Source organism: Pelobates fuscus, chromosome 4, assembly GCF_036172605.1.
Source record: "Pelobates fuscus isolate aPelFus1 chromosome 4, aPelFus1.pri, whole genome shotgun sequence".
NCBI lineage: Eukaryota > Metazoa > Chordata > Amphibia > Anura > Pelobatidae > Pelobates > Pelobates fuscus.
In genome coordinates this window covers 383,285,864-383,305,832 of record NC_086320.1, presented here as the reverse complement: position 1 = coordinate 383,305,832, position 19,969 = coordinate 383,285,864, and the positions used below count along the sequence as shown (strand labels likewise).

The 19,969-nt window shown below is 47.3% G+C and overlaps 1 protein-coding gene across 1 annotated transcript in view; it reads right to left on the bottom strand.

Annotated features, from left to right (window-relative positions):
• Positions 1 to 19,969, bottom strand: part of MYO1G (myosin IG) — a 212,900-nt gene that overhangs the window by 88,850 nt on the left and 104,081 nt on the right. Inside the window, exons 19-20 of the mRNA XM_063452858.1 lie at positions 19,553 to 19,654; positions 7,227 to 7,340 (exon numbers count right to left, since the gene is read on the bottom strand). Of these exons, the coding sequence (XP_063308928.1) occupies positions 7,227 to 7,340; positions 19,553 to 19,654 (216 nt within the window). The remainder of the gene's footprint in view (positions 1 to 7,226; positions 7,341 to 19,552; positions 19,655 to 19,969) is intronic.

The following is a 19,969-nucleotide window of genomic DNA, read 5'->3' as shown; positions in this document are numbered from 1 at the left end:
TATATCTCCTAGTTGTGCCATACAGCGGGTATATACCCAGGTCTTGTATATCTCCTAGTTTTGCCATACAGCGGGTATATACCCAGGTCTTGTATATCTCCTAGTTGTGCCATACAGCGGGTATATACCCAGGTCTTGTATATATCCTAGTTTTGCCATACAGCGGGTATATACCCAGGTCTTGTATATCTCCTAGTTTTGCCATACAGCGGGTATATACCCAGGTCTTGTATATCTCCTAGTTTTGCCATACAGCGGGTATATACCCAGGTCTTGTATATCTCCTAGTTTTGCCATACAGCGGTTATATACCCAGGTCTTGTATATATCCTAGTTTTGCCATACAGCGGGTATATACCCAGGTCTTGTATATCTCCTAGTTTTGCCATACAGCGGGTATATACCCAGGTCTTGTATATATCCTAGTTTTGCCATACAGCAGGTATATACCCAGGTCTTGTATATCTCCTAGTTTTGCCATACAGCATGTATATACCCAGGTCTTGTATATATCCTAGTTTTGCCATACAGCAGGTATATACCCAGGTCTTGTATATATCCTAGTTTTGCCATACAGCGGGTATTATACCCAGGTCTTGTATATCTCCTAGTTTTGCCATACAGCGGGTATATACCCAGGTCTTGTATATCTCCTAGTTTTGCCATACAGCGGGTATATACCCAGGTCTTGTATATATCCTAGTTTTGCCATACAGCGGGTATATACCCAGGTCTTGTATATATCCTAGTTTTGCCATACAGCGGGTATATACACCCAGGTCTTGTATATATCCTAGTTTTGCCATACAGTGGGTATATACCCAGGTCTTGCATATCTCCTAGTTTTGCCATACAGCGGGTATATACCCAGGTCTTGTATATATCCTAGTTTTGCCATACAGCGGGTATATACCCAGGTCTTGTATATATCCTAGTTTTGCCATACAGCAGGTATATACCCAGGTCTTGTATATATCCTAGTTTTGCCATACAGCGGGTATTACCCAGGTCTTGTATATATCCTAGTTTTGCCATACAGCAGGTATATACCCAGGTCTTGTATATCTCCTAGTTTTGCCATACAGCGGGTATATACCCAGGTCCTGTATATCTCCTAGTTTTGCCATACAGCGGGTATATACCCAGGTCTTGTATGTATCCTAGTTTTGCCATACAGCGGGTATATACCCAGGTCTTGTATATATCCTAGTTGTGCCATACAGCGGGTATATACCCAGGTCTTGTATATCTCCTAGTTTTGCCATACAGCGGGTATATACCCAGGTCTTGTATATCTCCTAGTTGTGCCATACAGCGGGTATATACCCAGGTCTTGTATATATCCTAGTTGTGCCATACAGCGGGTATATACCCAGGTCTTGTATATCTCCTAGTTTTGCCATACAGCGGGTATATACCCAGGTCTTGTATATCTCCTAGTTTTGCCATACAGCGGGTATATACCCAGGTCTTGTATATCTCCTAGTTTTGCCATACAGCGGGTATATACCCAGGTCTTGTATATCTCCTAGTTTTGCCATACAGCGGGTATATACCCAGGTCTTGTATATATCCTAGTTTTGCCATACAGCGGGTATATACCCAGGTCTTGTATATATCCTAGTTTTGCCATACAGCGGGTATATACCCAGGTCTTGTATATCTCCTAGTTGTGCCATACAGCGGGTATATACCCAGGTCTTGTATATATCCTAGTTTTGCCATACAGCGGGTATATACCCAGGTCTTGTATATCTCCTAGTTTTGCCATACAGCGGGTATATACCCAGGTCTTGTATATCTCCTAGTTTTGCCATACAGCGGGTATATACCCAGGTCTTGTATATCTCCTAGTTTTGCCATACAGCAGGTATATACCCAGGTCTTGTATATATCCTAGTTTTGCCATACAGCGGGTATATACCCAGGTCTTGTATATCTCCTAGTTTTGCCATACAGCGGGTATATACCCAGGTCTTGTATATATCCTAGTTTTGCCATACAGCGGGTATATACCCAGGTCTTGTATATATCCTAGTTTTGCCATACAGCAGGTATATAAATCAAGGTTCTGGTTAAAGATGAAAAGAACGATAAAATCTCTATATTTAAGGCAATAGAATGAAAGAGGACTCAGTGGGCGCCAGATCTTTGTATTTGATTTATGACCTATTTGCCTCCAGGGGTAATTTAATTGTGGGTAAGGAGTGAATATAAACTAGACCGATATTCTATTCATTACAAAGCTCTGGCTGGAGAGCATTTATATTTTACTATTTTTTATTATTTTTTTTACTTCAGATCCATGCATCTCTCAGAAACACAAAGCGGACTGCAGCAGAATGACTCTGTGCCAAGTGCTGAACTCCACTCCAGAGATGTACTATGCCGTGATGCCAGAACTCTCGCTCCAGAGATGTACTATGCCGTGATGCCAGAACTCTCGCTCAAGAGATGTACTATGCCGTGATGCCGGAGCTCTCACTCCAGAGATGTACTAAGCAGTGATACCGGAATTCTCGCTCAAGAGATGTACGAAGCAGTGATACCCGAACTCTCGCTCCAGAGATGTACTAAGCAGTGATACCGGAATTCTCGCTCAAGAGATGTACTAAGCAGTGATACCCGAACTCTCACTCCAGAGATGTACTAAGCAGTGATACCCGAACTCTCGCTCCAGAGATGTAGTAAGCAGTGATACTGGGACTCTCACTCCAGAGATGTACTAAGCAGTGATACCCGAACTCTCACTCCAGAGATGTACTAAGCAGTGATACTGGGACTCTCACCCCAGAGATGTACTAAGCAGTGATACCGTGACTCTCACCCCAGAGATGTACTAAGCAGTGATACCGGAATTCTCGCTCAAGAGATGTACTAAGCAGTGATACCCGAACTCTCACTCCAGAGATGTCCTAAGCAGTGATACCCGAACTCTCACTCCAGAGATGTACTAAGCAGTGATACCGGGACTCTCACCCCAGAGATGTACTAAGCAGTGATACCGGAATTCTCGCTCAAGAGATGTACTAAGCAGTGATATCCGAACTCTCGCTCCAGAGATGTACTAAGCAGTGATACCCGAACTCTCGCTCCAGAGATGTACTAAGCAGTGATACTGGGACTCTCGCTCCAGAGATGTACTAAGCAGTGATACCCGAACTCTCGCTCCAGAGATGTACTAAGCAGTGATACCGGGACTCTCACCCCAGAGATGTACTAAGCAGTGATACCCGAACTCTCACTCCAGAGATGTCCTAAGCAGTGATACTGGGACTCTCGCTCCAGAGATGTACTAAGCAGTGATACCCGAACTCTCACTCCAGAGATGTACTATGCAGTGATACCCGAACTCTCACTCCAGAGATGTACTAAGCAGTGATACCGGGACTCTCACCCCAGAGATGTACTAAGCAGTGATACCGGAATTCTCGCTCAAGAGATGTACTAAGCAGTGATACCCGAACTCTCACTCCAGAGATGTCCTAAGCAGTGATACTGGGACTCTCACTCCAGAGATGTACTAAGCAGTGATACCGGGACTCTCGCTCCAGAGATGTACTAAGCAGTGATACCGGGACTCTCGCTCCAGAGATGTACTAAGCAGTGATACCCGAACTCTCGCTCCAGAGATGTACTAAGCAGTGATACCCGAACTCTCACTCCAGAGATGTCCTAAGCAGTGATACTGGGACTCTCGCTCCAGAGATGTACTAAGCAGTGATACCGGGACTCTCGCTCCAGAGATGTACTAAGCAGTGATACCCGAACTCTCGCTCCAGAGATGTACTAAGCAGTGATACCGGGACTCTCACCCCAGAGATGTACTAAGCAGTGATACCCGAACTCTCACTCCAGAGATGTCCTAAGCAGTGATACTGGGACTCTCGCTCCAGAGATGTACTAAGCAGTGATACCGGGACTCTCGCTCCAGAGAAGTACTAAGCAGTGATACCGGAATTCTCGCTCAAGAGATGTACTAAACAGTGATACCGGGACTCTCACTCCAGAGATGTACTAAGCAGTGATACTGGGACTCTCGCTCCAGAGAAGTACTAAGCAGTGATACCGGAATTCTCGCTCAAGAGATGTACTAAACAGTGATACCGGGACTCTCACTCCAGAGATGTACTAAGCAGTGATACTGGGACTCTCACTCCAGAGATGTACTAAGCAGTGATACTGGGACTCTCACTCCAGAGATGTACTAAGCAGTGATACTGGGACTCTCACTCCAGAGATGTACTAAGCAGTGATACCGAGACTTTCGCTCCAGAGATGTACTAAGCAGTGATACCGGGACTTACCAGGATACTTAGTACATCTCTTAGTACTCCAGAGATGTACTAAGTAGTGATACCGGGACTTACCGGGATACTTAGTACATCTCTTAGTACTCCAGAGATGTACTAAGTAGTGATACCGGGACTCTTGCTCCAGAGATGTACTAAGTAGTGATACCGGGACTCTTGCTCCAGAGATGTACTAAGCAGTGATACCGGAACTCTCACTCCAGAGATGTGCTAAGCAGTGATACTGGGACTCTCACTCCAGAGATGTACTAAGCAGTGATACTGGGACTCTCACTCCAGAGATGTACTAAGCAGTGATACTGGGACTCTCACTCCAGAGATGTACTAAGCAGTGATACTGGGACTCTCACTCCAGAGATGTACTAAGCAGTGATACTGGGACTCTCACTCCAGAGATGTACTAAGCAGTGATACTGGGACTCTCACTCCAGAGATGTACTAAGCAGTGATACCGAGACTCTCGCTCCAGAGATGTACTAAGCAGTGATACCGGGACTTACCGGGATACTTAGTACATCTCTTAGTACTCCAGAGATGTACTAAGCAGTGATACCGGGACTTACCGGGATACTTAGTACATCTCTTAGTACTCCAGAGATGTACTAAGTAGTGATACCGGGACTCTTGCTCCAGAGATGTACTAAGTAGTGATACCGGGACTCTTGCTCCAGAGATGTACTAAGCAGTGATACCGGAACTCTCACTCCAGAGATGTGCTAAGCAGTGATACTGGGACTCTCACTCCAGAGATGTACTAAGCAGTGATACCGGGACTCTCGCTCCAGAGATGTACTAAGCAGTGATACTGGGACTCTCACTCCAGAGATGTGCTAAGCAGTGATACTGGGACTCTCACTCCAGAGATGTGCTAAGCAGTGATACTGGGACTCTCACTCCAGAGATGTACTAAGCAGTGATACTGGGACTCTCAATCCAGAGATGTACTAAGCAGTGATACTGGGACTCTCACTCCAGTAAATGTAGCCGATCGGAGCATGGAAGGAGAATTAGTAAGGTCTAACTGTGCATGGAAACAGAGAGGCTTGTGTCCTAAATCACATGGATTAAAATGCAAGCTCTGCGGACGAATAAAGGCTCATTCAAACATTTGATGGCAAAATGTAAAAAAAACCTGTTTTATGCACATATGACAGATTCAACGCTTTTTGTAAAATGATATTCTTAACTCTAAAATGGAAGCCGATCGTCGATTGATCTAAACTCAATTCAATGACAATGCAATTAATTTTATTTCAGTTTGCCAGTAACACACTATATTAACAGCCGGATTCTACACTGACCCCTGTGACTATGCTATAGGCTTTCCCAATGAAATAAAAAGTAGTTTCGACACCGTACTATCAATATTTAAAAAAACAAAATAATTCAGTACGTCCTAGCAGTGGGTACAGTGTAAAGAAGTTAAAAAAAACAAAAACTAAATGCAGAAAATTGAGCGAGGAAATACCTTGTCACTATGATTAAATACCAAAAAGAATCAGCTTAATGTAGTTTCTTTTTCTGAGAATTCCATCTGCATAATTTTGACAAAAATCACATTTCAGAACAGAGACGTCTCCCTCCCCATGCAAGCAGGTCTGTAATTAAGAGGTAATCACCTCCAGGGGTCGGGGTATTTTTTTTAGGAGAGATGGGAAGAGAATCAATTATACATGGCATTATTAAGTGATCCTGCCAGAAGAATTACAGGGCAATAAATTTACTTCATGGCACGTGTCAGAACATAATGGGGCCATCAGGCGTGTCCCCGATGTCATTTAACCTCTTTGGCTGCTGAGAGTATCCTTTTTTAGAAATACATCCTAAATTACCCAGAATGGGTGCAATCCACCTACCTGCCTGTAAAGTCTCTACCTACCTTACAAGATTACTTTTAACACCAGCTCAGGATGTACCTGGTCAGCCCTGCCATAGCCCTATATGTAGCAAATCTCTAAATTTACTCACAGAAGAAGTCACTGAATATAATGGAATGTTTGGCTGAGCGTCATGGGGCTGGTAGTTTAACATCTCTGCTCCACGGATGTAGTGTATATTCTTAGGCCATATGAACTTTGAAATTCTGTTTGACAGGATGCACACCATTATATTAATTGTTGAATTAAAGTAGCACTATAGGGTCAGGAACACAGACATGTATTCCTGACCCTATAGGGTTAAAACCACCATCTAGCCCCCACTGGGCCCCTCATGCCTCCCTACAAATAGCAAAATCTTACTTGTATTCAAGCCTGAAGGTGCTGGCTTTGTCACTGTTTCCTTTAGACCTGCCCCACTGACTGCTGACATCAGCAGAAGTGGTAGCCTGATCCAATCACAATGCTTCGCCATAGGATTGGCTGAGACTGACAAGGAGGCAGATCAGGGGCAGAGCCAGCATGATTCAAACACAGCCCTGGCCAATCAGTATCTCCTCATAGAGATGAATTGAATCAATGAATCTCTATGATGAAAGTTCAGTGCCTGCATGCAGAGGGAGGAGACACTGAATGTTTGGATGCATTTTAGGCAGCCATGACCCAGGAAGGATCTCTAACAGCCATCTGAGGAGTGGCCAGTGAAGTTATCACTAGGCTGTAATGTAAACACTGCATTTTCTCTGAAAAGACAGTGTTTACAGCAAAAAGCCTGCAGGTAATGATTCTACTCACCAGAACAAATTCAATAAGCTGTAGCTGTTCTGGTGATTATAGTGTCTTTAGCCTTTGATATCTAAATATGCCCCCAGAGGCAGGGTCTCCATCAGCCGTGCCTATTACATGCATCTTTCTGGGGTACTTACAGTCATTCAGTTGATCTGGTCTCCAATCAGGACGACTGGGAGGCCTGCTGCAACTGAATTGTTAAATTGTTCCCCAATTCACACTGCTGGGTGCGTTAAGGAGTACTCACCATGCTGAGGGGCAGAGATCTCAGTGCTTTGTACTGTTTTCTGGGGTCCAGCTTGTAGAGCAGTCTGTCTGTTATTAGCAGGGCTCTGTCCTTGCACTTGTTGAAGCGGTTTATCTATAAAAGAGACAGAGACAGGGTTAACTTACATGGCTGCCAGGGGGTCACAGGCACTGCAGATAACGATGAACTCTACTTCTCATGATGCCCAGCCAGCTGAATACAATTCACAAACATACACCATGCCAAGATTAGTCATTGCTGCATGTGGGGAAAAGATTCCTTTACGGACACTAATTAGATTAATATAATTTGTGCAGCTACAAAAATACAGTTATACGTATATACTAACAGAATATAAAGTGCTTATTCAAAACAATATCAGAAAATCATAACATCACCCAAAATAGAGTTGAGAAAATGATCAGGATCTAGTATGGCAGCAAGCAAGCTGTTTGAATGACTACTCCCATGCTCCTCAGCCAACCATAAAACATACAAATTGTAGTTAAACAGAGATCAAAGCATGTAATTATTAAACTCAATTAGAACTACTGCAGCTATTGTTCTATATAGAGGTGAGAAAAAAAACAGTACACACGGTACAGGACATTCTAACCCGCTGTGTTTACAGGGCATTCTAACCTGCTGTATAAAGAGAACATTCTAATTCGCTGTATTTACAGGACATTCTAAGCCGCTGTATTTACAGGACATTCTAACCCGCTGTATATACATAACAGTAATTAGCTGTGTTTACAGGACATTCTAAGCCGCTGTATTTACAGGACATTCTAACCCGCTGTATATACATAACAGTAATTAGCTGTGTTTACAGGACATTCTAACCCGCTGTATTTACAGGACATTCTAACCCGCTGTATATACAGAACATTCTAATTCGCTGTATTTACAGGACATTCTAACTCACTGTATTTACAGGACATTCTAACCCACCCTATTTACAGGACATTCTAACCCGCTGTGTTTACAGGACGTTCTAGCCCGCCGTATTTACAGGACATTCTAGCCCGCCCTATTTACAGGACATTCTAACCTGCTGTATATACAGGACATTCTAATCTGCTGTATTTACAGGACACTCTAACCCAATGTATTTACAGGACATTCTAACCCAATGTATTTACAGGACATTCTAACCCGCTGCATTTACAGGAAATTCGACCCGCTGTATATACAGGACATTCTAATTCACTGTACTTACAGGAAATTGTAACCCGCTGTATATACAGGACATTCTAATTCACTGTATTTACAGGACATTCTAACCCGCTGGATATACAGGACATTCTAACCCGCTGTGTTTACAGGACATTCTAACCCACTGTATTTACAGAACATTCTACCCCGCCCTACTTACAGGACATTCTAGCCCGCCCTGTTTACAGGACATTTTAAAACCGCTGTTTTTACAGGACACTCTAGCCCACTGTATTTACGGGACACTCTAGCCCGCTGTATTTCGGGACATTCTAACCCACTGCATTTACAGGAAATTCTAACCCGCTGTATATACAGGACAATCTAATTCACTGTATTTACAGGACATTCGAACCCGCTGTGTTTACAGGACATTCTAGCCCGCTGTATATACAGGACATTCTAACCCGCTGCATTTACAGGACATTCTAACCCGCTGCATTTACAGGACATGTGCTCTCTTTCTCAGGGTTACTCACTAAACTGAGAATTTCAGAAAGTAACTGTGAATTTAAAGTTTAAGACCAAAGTAGTTGAACTGGCAGCAAAGCTGATTTAAAGAATTGTTCAGTTTGGCTACTTTGACCTTACATTTAAAATTCATGTTGAATTCCCAACAATTCTTACTTTTTTGAATAACCCTGTCTGTGTTTAAGATAAACTCTTTTATTACTTATTTACCCTTTCAATTCCATTGACATTCCAAGTGTTAAATCATAGTAACAAAGGCTGAAAAGAGACATGTGTCCATAAAGTTCAACCTTTCTCACATTGGTTTTGCTGTCGATCCAAAAGAAGGCAAAAAAAAAAAAAAAACATTTAAAAGCACTTCCAATTTTGCAACAAACTAGGGAAAAATCCTCCTTGACCCCAGAATGGCAGTCAGATTAATCCTTGGATCAAGAAACTATTACCCCACATAATATGCAACGAGCTGTCTGGGAGACCTAGGACTTTTATTGAGGCTCAGGAGAATCCGCACACTGAGGCTCAGGAGAATCCGCACACTGAGGTTCAGGAGAATCCGCACACGGAGGTTCAGGAGAATCCGCACACTGAGGTTCAGGAGAATCCCCACACTGAGGTTCAGCAGAATCCGCACACGGAGGTTCAGGAGAATCCGCACACTGAGGTTCAGGAGAATCCGCACACTGAGGTTCAGGAGAATCCGCACACTGAGGTTCAGGAGAATCCGCACACTGAGGTTCAGGAGAATCCGCACACTGAGGTTCAGGAGAATCCGCACACTGAGGTTCAGGAGAATCCGCACACTGAGGTTCAGGAGAATCCGCACACTGAGGTTCAGCAGAATCCGCACACTGAGGTTCAGCAGAATCCGCACACTGAGGTTCAGCAGAATCCGCACACTGAGGTTCAGGAGAATCCGCACACTGAGGTTCAGGAGAATCCGCACACTGAGGTTCAGGAGAATCCGCACACTGAGGTTCAGGAGAATCCGCACACTGAGGTTCAGGAGAATCCGCACACTGAGGTTCAGGAGAATCCGCACACTGAGGCTCAGGAGAATCCGCACACTGAGGTTCAGGAGAATCCGCACACGGAGGTTCAGGAGAATCCGCACACGGAGGTTCAGGAGAATCCGCACACTGAGGTTCAGGAGAATCCGCACACTGAGGTTCAGCAGAATCCGCACACTGAGGTTCAGCAGAATCCGCACACTGAGGTTCAGCAGAATCCGCACACTGAGGTTCAGCAGAATCCGCACACTGAGGTTCAGGAGAATTCGCACACTGAGGTTCAGCAGAATCCGCACACTGAGGTTCAGGAGAATCCGCACACTGAGGTTCAGGAGAATCCGCACACTGAGGTTCAGGAGAATCCGCACACTGAGGCTCAGGAGAATCCGCACACTGAGGTTCAGGAGAATCCGCACACTGAGGTTCAGGAGAATCCGCACACTGAGGTTCAGGAGAATCCGCACACTGAGGTTCAGGAGAATCCGCACACTGAGGTTCAGCAGAATCCGCACACTGAGGTTCAGCAGAATCCGCACACTGAGGTTCAGCAGAATCCGCACACTGAGGTTCAGCAGAATCCGCACACTGAGGTTCAGCAGAATCCGCACACTGAGGTTCAGGAGAATCCGCACACTGAGGTTCAGGAGAATCCGCACACTGAGGTTCAGCAGAATCCGCACACTGAGGTTCAGCAGAATCCGCACACTGAGGTTCAGCAGAATCCGCACACTGAGGTTCAGCAGAATCCGCACACTGAGGTTCAGCAGAATCCGCACACTGAGGTTCAGCAGAATCCGCACACTGAGGTTCAGCAGAATCCGCACACTGAGGTTCAGCAGAATCCGCACACTGAGGTTCAGCAGAATCCGCACACTGAGGTTCAGGAGAATCCGCACACTGAGGTTCAGCAGAATCCGCGCACTGAGGTTCAGGAGAATCCGCACACTGAGGTTCAGGAGAATCCGCACACTGAGGTTCAGGAGAATCCGCACACTGAGGCTCAGGAGAATCCGCACACTGAGGTTCAGGAGAATCCGCACACTGAGGTGCAGGAGAATGTAACTTCACATCAGAGAGTAAAAGCTCTGAGCTTGCAGCACATTCTGAGTTGTTCTAATTGTCTCCTTTCACACTAGTGATGGCCTACTTCTAAATCTTCCACTGGTTCCAAAGTCTTCTAGTAAATCAGTGCACCCACCAGTGCCATGTGTGTGCCCAAACACCCTAAAAACTGACCATGCCACATGCGTGCCCAAATACCCTGTTAAACTGACCATGCCTGTGCCCAAACACCCTGTTAAATGGACCATGCCACACCTGGTCATGTGTGTGCCAAAACACTGTATAAAACTGTCCGTGCAACGTGCATGTCAGGGTACCTGTGGTCTCTACCTCTGAAAGAGGTAGAGACTTAGCTGTTCCTCCATCCAGACGGCCTGATGGCTCCCTTCTCCACGGTCTATCCGGTCATGCAAGGCCGGCCGCGAGGGAGTGACTGCCTTTTACAGCATCTAGGCAGGAAGTTGTCATCAGGACACTCCTCCGGAACGATCTGTCACTCAATTGCTGCAGGACCAATCAGGACGCCCCGGAGGCGTGGTTACTGCTCTGAACAGGGTATTTAACAGAGCTTCTTTCATTAGCTCATTGCCCTGTCATGGTTCTAGCTTGTTCTAGTCACTCAGTGCTTGTGTATTCTATTATCCCTTTTGGTTTTGACCCGGCTTGTTTACCTTACTCTGCTTATCTCTGTTACCCTTGATTCGGCTTGTCTCTCGCTTACCTGTCTTCTGTTACCCTCGACCTCGGCTTGTCTTTGACCATTCTATACTGTACTACTTACGTTAGTCCGGCCATTCTAAGGTCCGGTATACGTATCTGGCTACTGTTTGTACTCTGCGTGTTGGATCCCTGTCCCGATCCTGACAGTGCATGCCCAAACACCCTGTGAAACTGACAGTCCTCCACTCCTGTACCTGAGCCTCCTTGCACCTGTGTCTTACAGTCACCTGTGCATCTGACAGCTGCCTGTGTCTACACGTGAACCTCCTGTGTACCTATAAGCATCCACATGCTTTTCTATTCCTCTTGTGCACCTGACAGCTACTGCACATGTACCTGAAACATCTGTGCTTGTGTCCAATGTCCTTGTGCACCTGGCATCTCTCTATGCTTGTGCCTGGACTCCCTCTTTACCCCCTGCAGCTGTGTCTTAACTGCCTGCACACCTGGCAGTGACCTGTGTCTGTGTACAAACAGCCTGTACACCTTGCAGCAATCTGTCTCTCTGTCCAAACAGCCTGTACACCTGGCAGCGACCTGTGTTTGTGTACAAACAGCCTGTACACCTGGCAGCGACCTGTGTCTGTGTACAAACAGCCTGTACACCTGGCAGCGACCTGTGTCTGTGTACAAACAACCTGTACACCTGGCAGCGACCTGTGTCTGTGTACAAACAGCCTGTACACCTGGCAGCGACCTGTGTCTGTGTACAAACAGCCTGTACACCTGGCAGCGACCTGTGTCTGTGTACAAACAACCTGTACACCTGGCAGCGACCTGTGTCTGTGTACAAACAGCCTGTACACCTGGCAGCGACCTGTGTCTGTGTACAAACAGCCTGTACACCTGGCAGCGAGCTGTGTCTGTGTACAAACAGCCTGTACACCTGGCAGCGACCTGTGTCTGTGTACAAACAGCCTGTACACCTGGCAGCGACCTGTGTCTGTGTACAAACAGCCTGTACACCTGGCAGCGACCTGTGTCTGTGTACAAACAGCCTGTACACCTGGCAGCGACCTGTGTCTGTGTACAAACAGCCTGTACACCTGGCAGCGACCTGTGTCTGTGTGCAAACAGCCTGTACACCTGGCAGCGACCTGTGTCTGTGTACAAACAGCCTGTACACCTGGCAGCGACCTGTGTCTGTGTACAAACAGCCTGTACACCTGGCAGCGACCTGTGTCTGTGTACAAACAGCCTGTACACCTGGCAGCGACCTGTGTCTGTGTACAAACAGCCTGTACACCTGGCAGCGACCTGTGTCTGTGTACAAACAGCCTGTACACCTGGCAGCGACCTGTGTCTGTGTACAAACAGCCTGTACACCTGGCAGCGACCTGTGTCTGTGTACAAACAGCCTGTACACCTGGCAGCGACCTGTGTCTGTGTACAAACAGCCTGTACACCTGGCAGCGACCTGTGTCTGTGTACAAACAGCCTGTACACCTGGCAGCGACCTGTGTCTGTGTACAAACAGCCTGTACACCTGGCAGCGAGCTGTGTCTGTGTACAAACAGCCTGTACACCTGGCAGCGACCTGTGTCTGTGTACAAACAGCCTGTACACCTGGCAGCGACCTGTGTCTGTGTACAAACAGCCTGTACACCTGGCAGCGAGCTGTGTCTGTGTACAAACAGCCTGTACACCTGGCAGCGAGCTGTGTCTGTGTACAAACAGCCTGTACACCTGGCAGCGAGCTGTGTCTGTGTACAAACAGCCTGTACACCTGGCAGCGAGCTGTGTCTGTGTACAAACAGCCTGTACACCTGGCAGCGACCTGTGTCTGTGTACAAACAGCCTGTACACCTGGCAGCGACCTGTGTCTGTGTACAAACAGCCTGTACACCTTGCAGCAACCTGTGTCTGTGTACAAACAACCTGTACACCTGGCAGCAACCTGTGTCTGTGTACAAACAGCCTGTACACCTGGCAGCGACCTGTGTCTGTGTACAAACAGCCTGTACACCTGGCAGCGACCTGTGTCTGTGTACAAACAGCCTGTACACCTGGCAGCGAGCTGTGTCTGTGTACAAACAGCCTGTACACCTGGCAGCGAGCTGTGTCTGTGTACAAACAGCCTGTACACCTGGCAGCGAGCTGTGTCTGTGTACAAACAGCCTGTACACCTGGCAGCGAGCTGTGTCTGTGTACAAACAGCCTGTACACCTGGCAGCGACCTGTGTCTGTGTGCAAACAGCCTGTACACCTGGCAGCGAGCTGTGTCTGTGTACAAACAGCCTGTACACCTGGCAGCGACCTGTGTCTGTGTACAAACAGCCTGTACACCTTGCAGCAACCTGTGTCTGTGTACAAACAGCCTGTACACCTTGCAGCAACCTGTGTCTGTGTACACCAGCCAGCGACCTGTGTCTGTGTGCAAACAGCCTGTACACCTGGCAGCGACCTGTGTCTGTGTACAAACAGCCTGTACACCTGGCAGCGACCTGTGTCTGTGTACAAACAGCCTGTACACCTGGCAGCGACCTGTGTCTGTGTACAAACAGCCTGTACACCTGGCAGCGACCTGTGTCTGTGTACAAACAGTCTGTACACCTGGCAGCGACCTGTGTCTGTGTACAAACAGCCTGTACACCTGGCAGCGAGCTGTGTCTGTGTACAAACAACCTGTACACCTGGCAGCAACCTGTGTCTGTGTACAAACAGTCTGTACACCTGGCAGCGACCTGTGTCTGTGTACAAACAGCCTGTACACCTGGCAGCGACCTGTGTCTGTGTGCAAACAGCCTGTACACCTGGCAGCAACCTGTGTCTGTGTACAAACAGCCTGTACACCTGGCAGCGACCTGTGTCTGTGTGCAAACAGCCTGTACACCTGGCAGCGACATGTGTCTGTGTACAAACAGCCTGTACACCTGGCAGCGACCTGTGTCTGTGTACAAACAGCCTGTACACCTGGCAGCGACCTGTGTCTGTGTACAAACAGCCTGTACACGTGGCAGCGACCTGTGTCTGTGTACAAACAGTCTGTACACCTGGCAGCGACCTGTGTCTGTGTACAAACAGTCTGTACACCTGGCAGCGACCTGTGTCTGTGTACAATCTCCTGGTCCCTCCTAGCCAGCCTGTATACTGCATAGCATTGAATGATCCCAGACAATGCTGTTTGTTAAATCTGTCAGATATGGTTGGAATGTTTTTCTCAGGTAAACAGCATGCCTTGCGGGATCTGTGAAAGGCTAAAAAAGGGAGAAATAAACAAATCCACAATAATGAAGGAGATGGGATTTGACATTTTGCCAGATCTGCGATGCACTTCGGAGGAGCGTAAAGACATGGAAGAGATAAAGGTTGATTCAAACCAGAGCTGACGGTTTACCTGGGAATTAAACTCCATCCAATTCATCTCATAAGGGCCGGGGCTCTAATTATCCCCAATTTGTAGCTAATTAAAAAACACAGTGACTTCTTAAAGACCACAAATAAACAACACACGGGTTAATAACTCCTTCTTATAACTTAGACATTTCTATATTGATTAAAATGACATTGTGGTGATTTGACTTCCTTTTCTTTTTACATACGGATGTCATGACATTTCCGTCTGAGTTGGGCTTGCATTCACTGTGCAGTTAATAAACCCTTACTCAGAATCCTGTCGGTATCCAGCCTCTCGAGGGTTAGAGCGACTGATGGTCTATTGTTTGTCTAGACTGTTAGCGTACGGACAGATCACTACCATAGTAATTAGTATGACCCCGCTGGTAACGAGGATACCTGCACTCTGGGTTTATTAATTAGCAGAAATTATAGAGAATTGTCAAGGTCCAAATAACTCAATTTGAATGATAGTTTCACGTACGAACGGATTGTTCCCTCAGCTGCTCGCGGTGATCTCGGGATCAGCACCACAGCCAGAGCTGCAGGCCGAGCATCGCTAAACATGGAAAAGCATCCATTTATAGGAAGTATCTGGAAGCAGTTTAACCCCTTAAGGACCAAACTTCTGGAATAAAAGGGAATCATGACATGTCACACCTGTCATGTGTCCTTAAGGGGTTAAGGGTTTCCAGGCTAGAATTACCCTGTTAATGAGCTTTACAAGTACATAGACGGACAGACATGCCAACAATATCTATGTAGTACCAGAGGCAGCAGTCTCCAGCGTTGTAGGCGGTGTCCAGCGTCCCCTCAGTTCCGGGTTCTACTATATTCACGATTTAAAGTGGTAGTATTCATTGTGTGTGGGGTTAGCGCTCACGTATAGTGTGATTTGTATTGCTGAACATGGCATGTCCTGACAGCAACGCAGGCCGACGCAGCACTCATTACTGACTGTGTTTCCCATGAACCTTTCAACCTCTTTAACCTTCATCGTATTCATTCTATCAGTATGGCTCCTGCAAAGTAGCTGATATGTGCATGGCTGTCGCTCTTAGGACAGGACCGCCCGCTCTTTCTGTCAATTTCAGCATTAAATATTATGTTTATATAATGTGTCTACCAACTGTACACAACGACTGATTATTTATAAATGAGATATTTAATTAATGCAAGTTTTAAATAATACACAATGCCTCCATATTATTTCAGTATCTCCAAAACCCAGACTGAAAGTCTCCAAGGTTACGCCTGGTGTCTGCAAATATAACCCTTTCACCAGATTGTAAACATATTAACATAACGTATATTTGTTATGCATAGCTAGCATTTAAACCAATCATAAAACAGCAATGTTGTGTATAGCTTGATTTTGCAGACAAACTTAAATTAAAATGATGTGAATTTACACAATTTTTATTTTTCACTTATTCGTTCATCTTTTACAAAAATATTTGGGAAATGAAAAGCTTTAGGCAGTATACAATGTCCTTTATCTTGCCATTTGTCACACAGTGTCTGAAATGTAACGATAAAAGCAAAATTGTAAAAGCTTACTGTGACGAGACCAACCTCGCCACATTGCTTTGGAGGAGCCTGGTTGCCCGCCTGCTGCCTTTGGATTATGGACCGGCAGCTAAAGGGTTAATTTTGCTGTGCAGGAGGATTTATTTCTCCCTTTCTGCACAGCCGTTCGGTAGATTCTATCTACCGAACAAACAGCCTGTTTGCAACCCCCCAGAGCCGTGGGAAGCCGGCCGGCGCCGTTAATTGGCCACCCAGAAGCTGGAGTGTGCTGCCAATTTACCTCCCTGAAGCTGCGGTTAACCGCAGCCTAATTGATTGTTACTGGGTGGCCGCTGTTACACTTAGCGGCCTCTAGGTGGCGGTGTTCTGGAGCTCCCCGGGCAGCCAGCGCTTTTCTGCCCGGCTTTCATGCACCAAACCCGGACACTTTTACGTGCAGGCACCGCTGAACCTCCAGCCCCTGGTTCTAATTCGTATATATTTAGTCGAATGCATATAAATTCGGTAGTTTATTTTATGTGAATGTTAACCCAGATAGCCATGCCATGGAGCCTGTTCGTATAATTAAAGACTTTAGCTCCATGGCAATTAAACTGTATTCGTGTGGTCTGAGTGCCATTCACCTAATAATGTGCACCCAGACCTGAGCTATCTGGGGATATGTGACATGTCTGTGTTTTATGTATTTTAAAGTGATAGTCTGTCTTTGTGTCCCCACGTGTGTAATGGAGTTTTGCCTTTGTCCTGGGAGATAATTGAATTACTTCTCCAGGGCAGAGGGGAGGAAGCCAGGATGCATTGTGGGGATGTTTTACTGCTGTATGTCTGTAATTGGTACTTATCTGTCCGTTGTTACAGTCTTCCATCTGGTCCCCTAGGGGAGTGTCCACCAGGTGGGAGACCTGCATAAATACAGGGGCAGGTAGCCCTCAATAAACAGACCACAGCTTGACCCTCAACACGGAGCCTTGTCTCGTTCTTGGGGGGATTCACTGTATGCTGATAGGGACTGACTGCCAGGAGTGTAAGCTGCTTGGGAGCTTTTCCTGTTGGTCTGCTAGCAGCTATGCGTGAGGTTCCAGTTCGGGAGTTTGGAGTGCTACCTTATTCCCTAAAAGGATTTTAACCCCTTGTCTGCTGAAACGGTCCGTTACACTTACTAAAAACCAGAATGTAGCAATAAAGTCTGCGTTTGAGCATCACGTTCACATACAGATAAATCATACATTTCTAAAAAAAAACATAAAAAATAGTTCTACAGAAACTTAAAAGAGAGTGTGGAAGGCAGCGATACACATTAGGATCACATCCTCTGCGTGGGATCTGGGCACTCAGCATGGCTTACTGGGGAACCTGGGCACTCAGCATGGCTTACTGGGGAACCTGGGCACTCAGCATGGCTTACTGGGGAACCTGGGCACTCAGCACGGCTTACTGGGGAACCTGGGCACTCAGCATGGCTTACTGGGGAACCTGGGCACTCAGCATGGCTTACTGGGGAACCTGGACACTCAGCATGGCTTACTGGGGAACCTGGGCACTCAGCACGGCTTACTGGGGAACCTGGGCACTCAGCATGGCTTACTGGGGAACCTGGGCACTCAGCATGGCTTACTGGGGAACCTGGGCACTCAGCATGGCTTACTGGGGAACCTGGGCACTCAGCATGGCTTACTGGGGAACCTGGACACTCAGCATGGCTTACTGGGGAACCTGGACACTCAGCATGGCTTACTGGGGAACCTGGACACTCAGCATGGCTTACTGGGGAACCTGGGCACTCAGCACAGCTTACTGGGGAACCTGGGCACTCAGCACAGCTTACTGGGGAACCTGGGCACTCAGCACAGCTTACTGGGGAACCTGGGCACTCAGCATGGCTTACTGGGGAACCTGGGCACTCAGCATGGCTTACTGGGGAACCTGGGCACTCAGCACGGCTTACTGGGGAACCTGGGCACTCAGCACAGCTTACTGGGGAACCTGGGCACTCAGCATGGCTTACTGGGGAACCTGGACACTCAGCATGGCTTACTGGGGGAACCTGGACACTCAGCACGGCTTACTGGGGAACCTGGACACTCAGCACGGCTTACTGGGGAACCTGGACAATCAGCACGGCTTACTGGGGAACCTGGCCACTCAGCACGGCTTACTGGGGAACCTGGACACTCAGCACGGCTTACTGGGGAACCTGGACACTCAGCACGGCTTACTGGGGAACCTGGGAACTCAGCATGGCTTACTGGGGAACCTGGACACTCAGCATGGCTTACTGGGGAACCTGGGCACTCAGCATGGCTTACTGGGGAACCTGGGCACTGAGCATGGCTTACTGGGGAATCTGGACACTCAGCAGGGCTTACTGGGGAATTTGGACACTCAGCATGGCTTACTGGGGAATCTGGACACTCAGCAGGGCTTACTGGGGAATTTGGACACTCAGCAGGGCTTACTGGGGAACCTGGACACTCAGCATGGCTTACTGGGGAACCCGGACACTCAGCATGGCTTACTGGGGAACCTGGGCACTCAGCATGGCTTACTGGGGAACCTGGGCACTCAGCATGGCTTACTGGGGAACCTGGGCACTCAGCATGGCTTACTGGGGAACCTGGACACTCAGCATGGCTTACTGGGGAACCTGGGCACTCAGCATGGCTTACTGGGGAACCCGGGCACTCAGCATGGCTTACTGGGGAACCTGGGCACTCAGCAGGGCTTACTGGGGAACCTGGGCACTCAGCATGGCTTACTGGGGAACCTGGGCACTCAGCATGGCTTACTGGGGAACCTGGGCACTCAGCATGGCTTACTGGGGAATCTGGACACTCAGCAGGGCTTACTGGGGAATCTGGACACTCAGCAGGGCTTACTGGGGAACCTGGGCACTCAGCATGGCTTACTGGGGAACCTGGGCACTCAGCATGACTTACTGGGAAACCTGGGCATGGCTGCCGGGGGAATGGAGTCATTACTCACCTTTCGGATGTGACAGGAAAACAAGACCAAACTGTGACCATCTTTTTTTATCAGCCCCTGTAGGGTTTTAGAAAACTGAGCAGCAACAAGAGAATCCTTATCCTGCAACAAACACAGACAAGCAATGGGTACACAGTGATAATCAGCACAGAGCACACTCTCAGTACTAGCAGTGGGTACACAGTGATAATCAGCACAGAGCACACTCTCAGTACTAGCAGTTGGTACACGGTGATAATCAGCACAGAGCACACTCTCAGTACTAGCAGTGGGTACAGAGTGATAATCAGCACAGTGCACACTCTCAGTACTAGCAGTGGGTACACAGTGATAATCAGCACAGAGCACACTCTCAGTACTAGCAGTGGGTACACAGTGATAATCAGCACAGAGCACACTCTCAGTACTAGCAGTGGG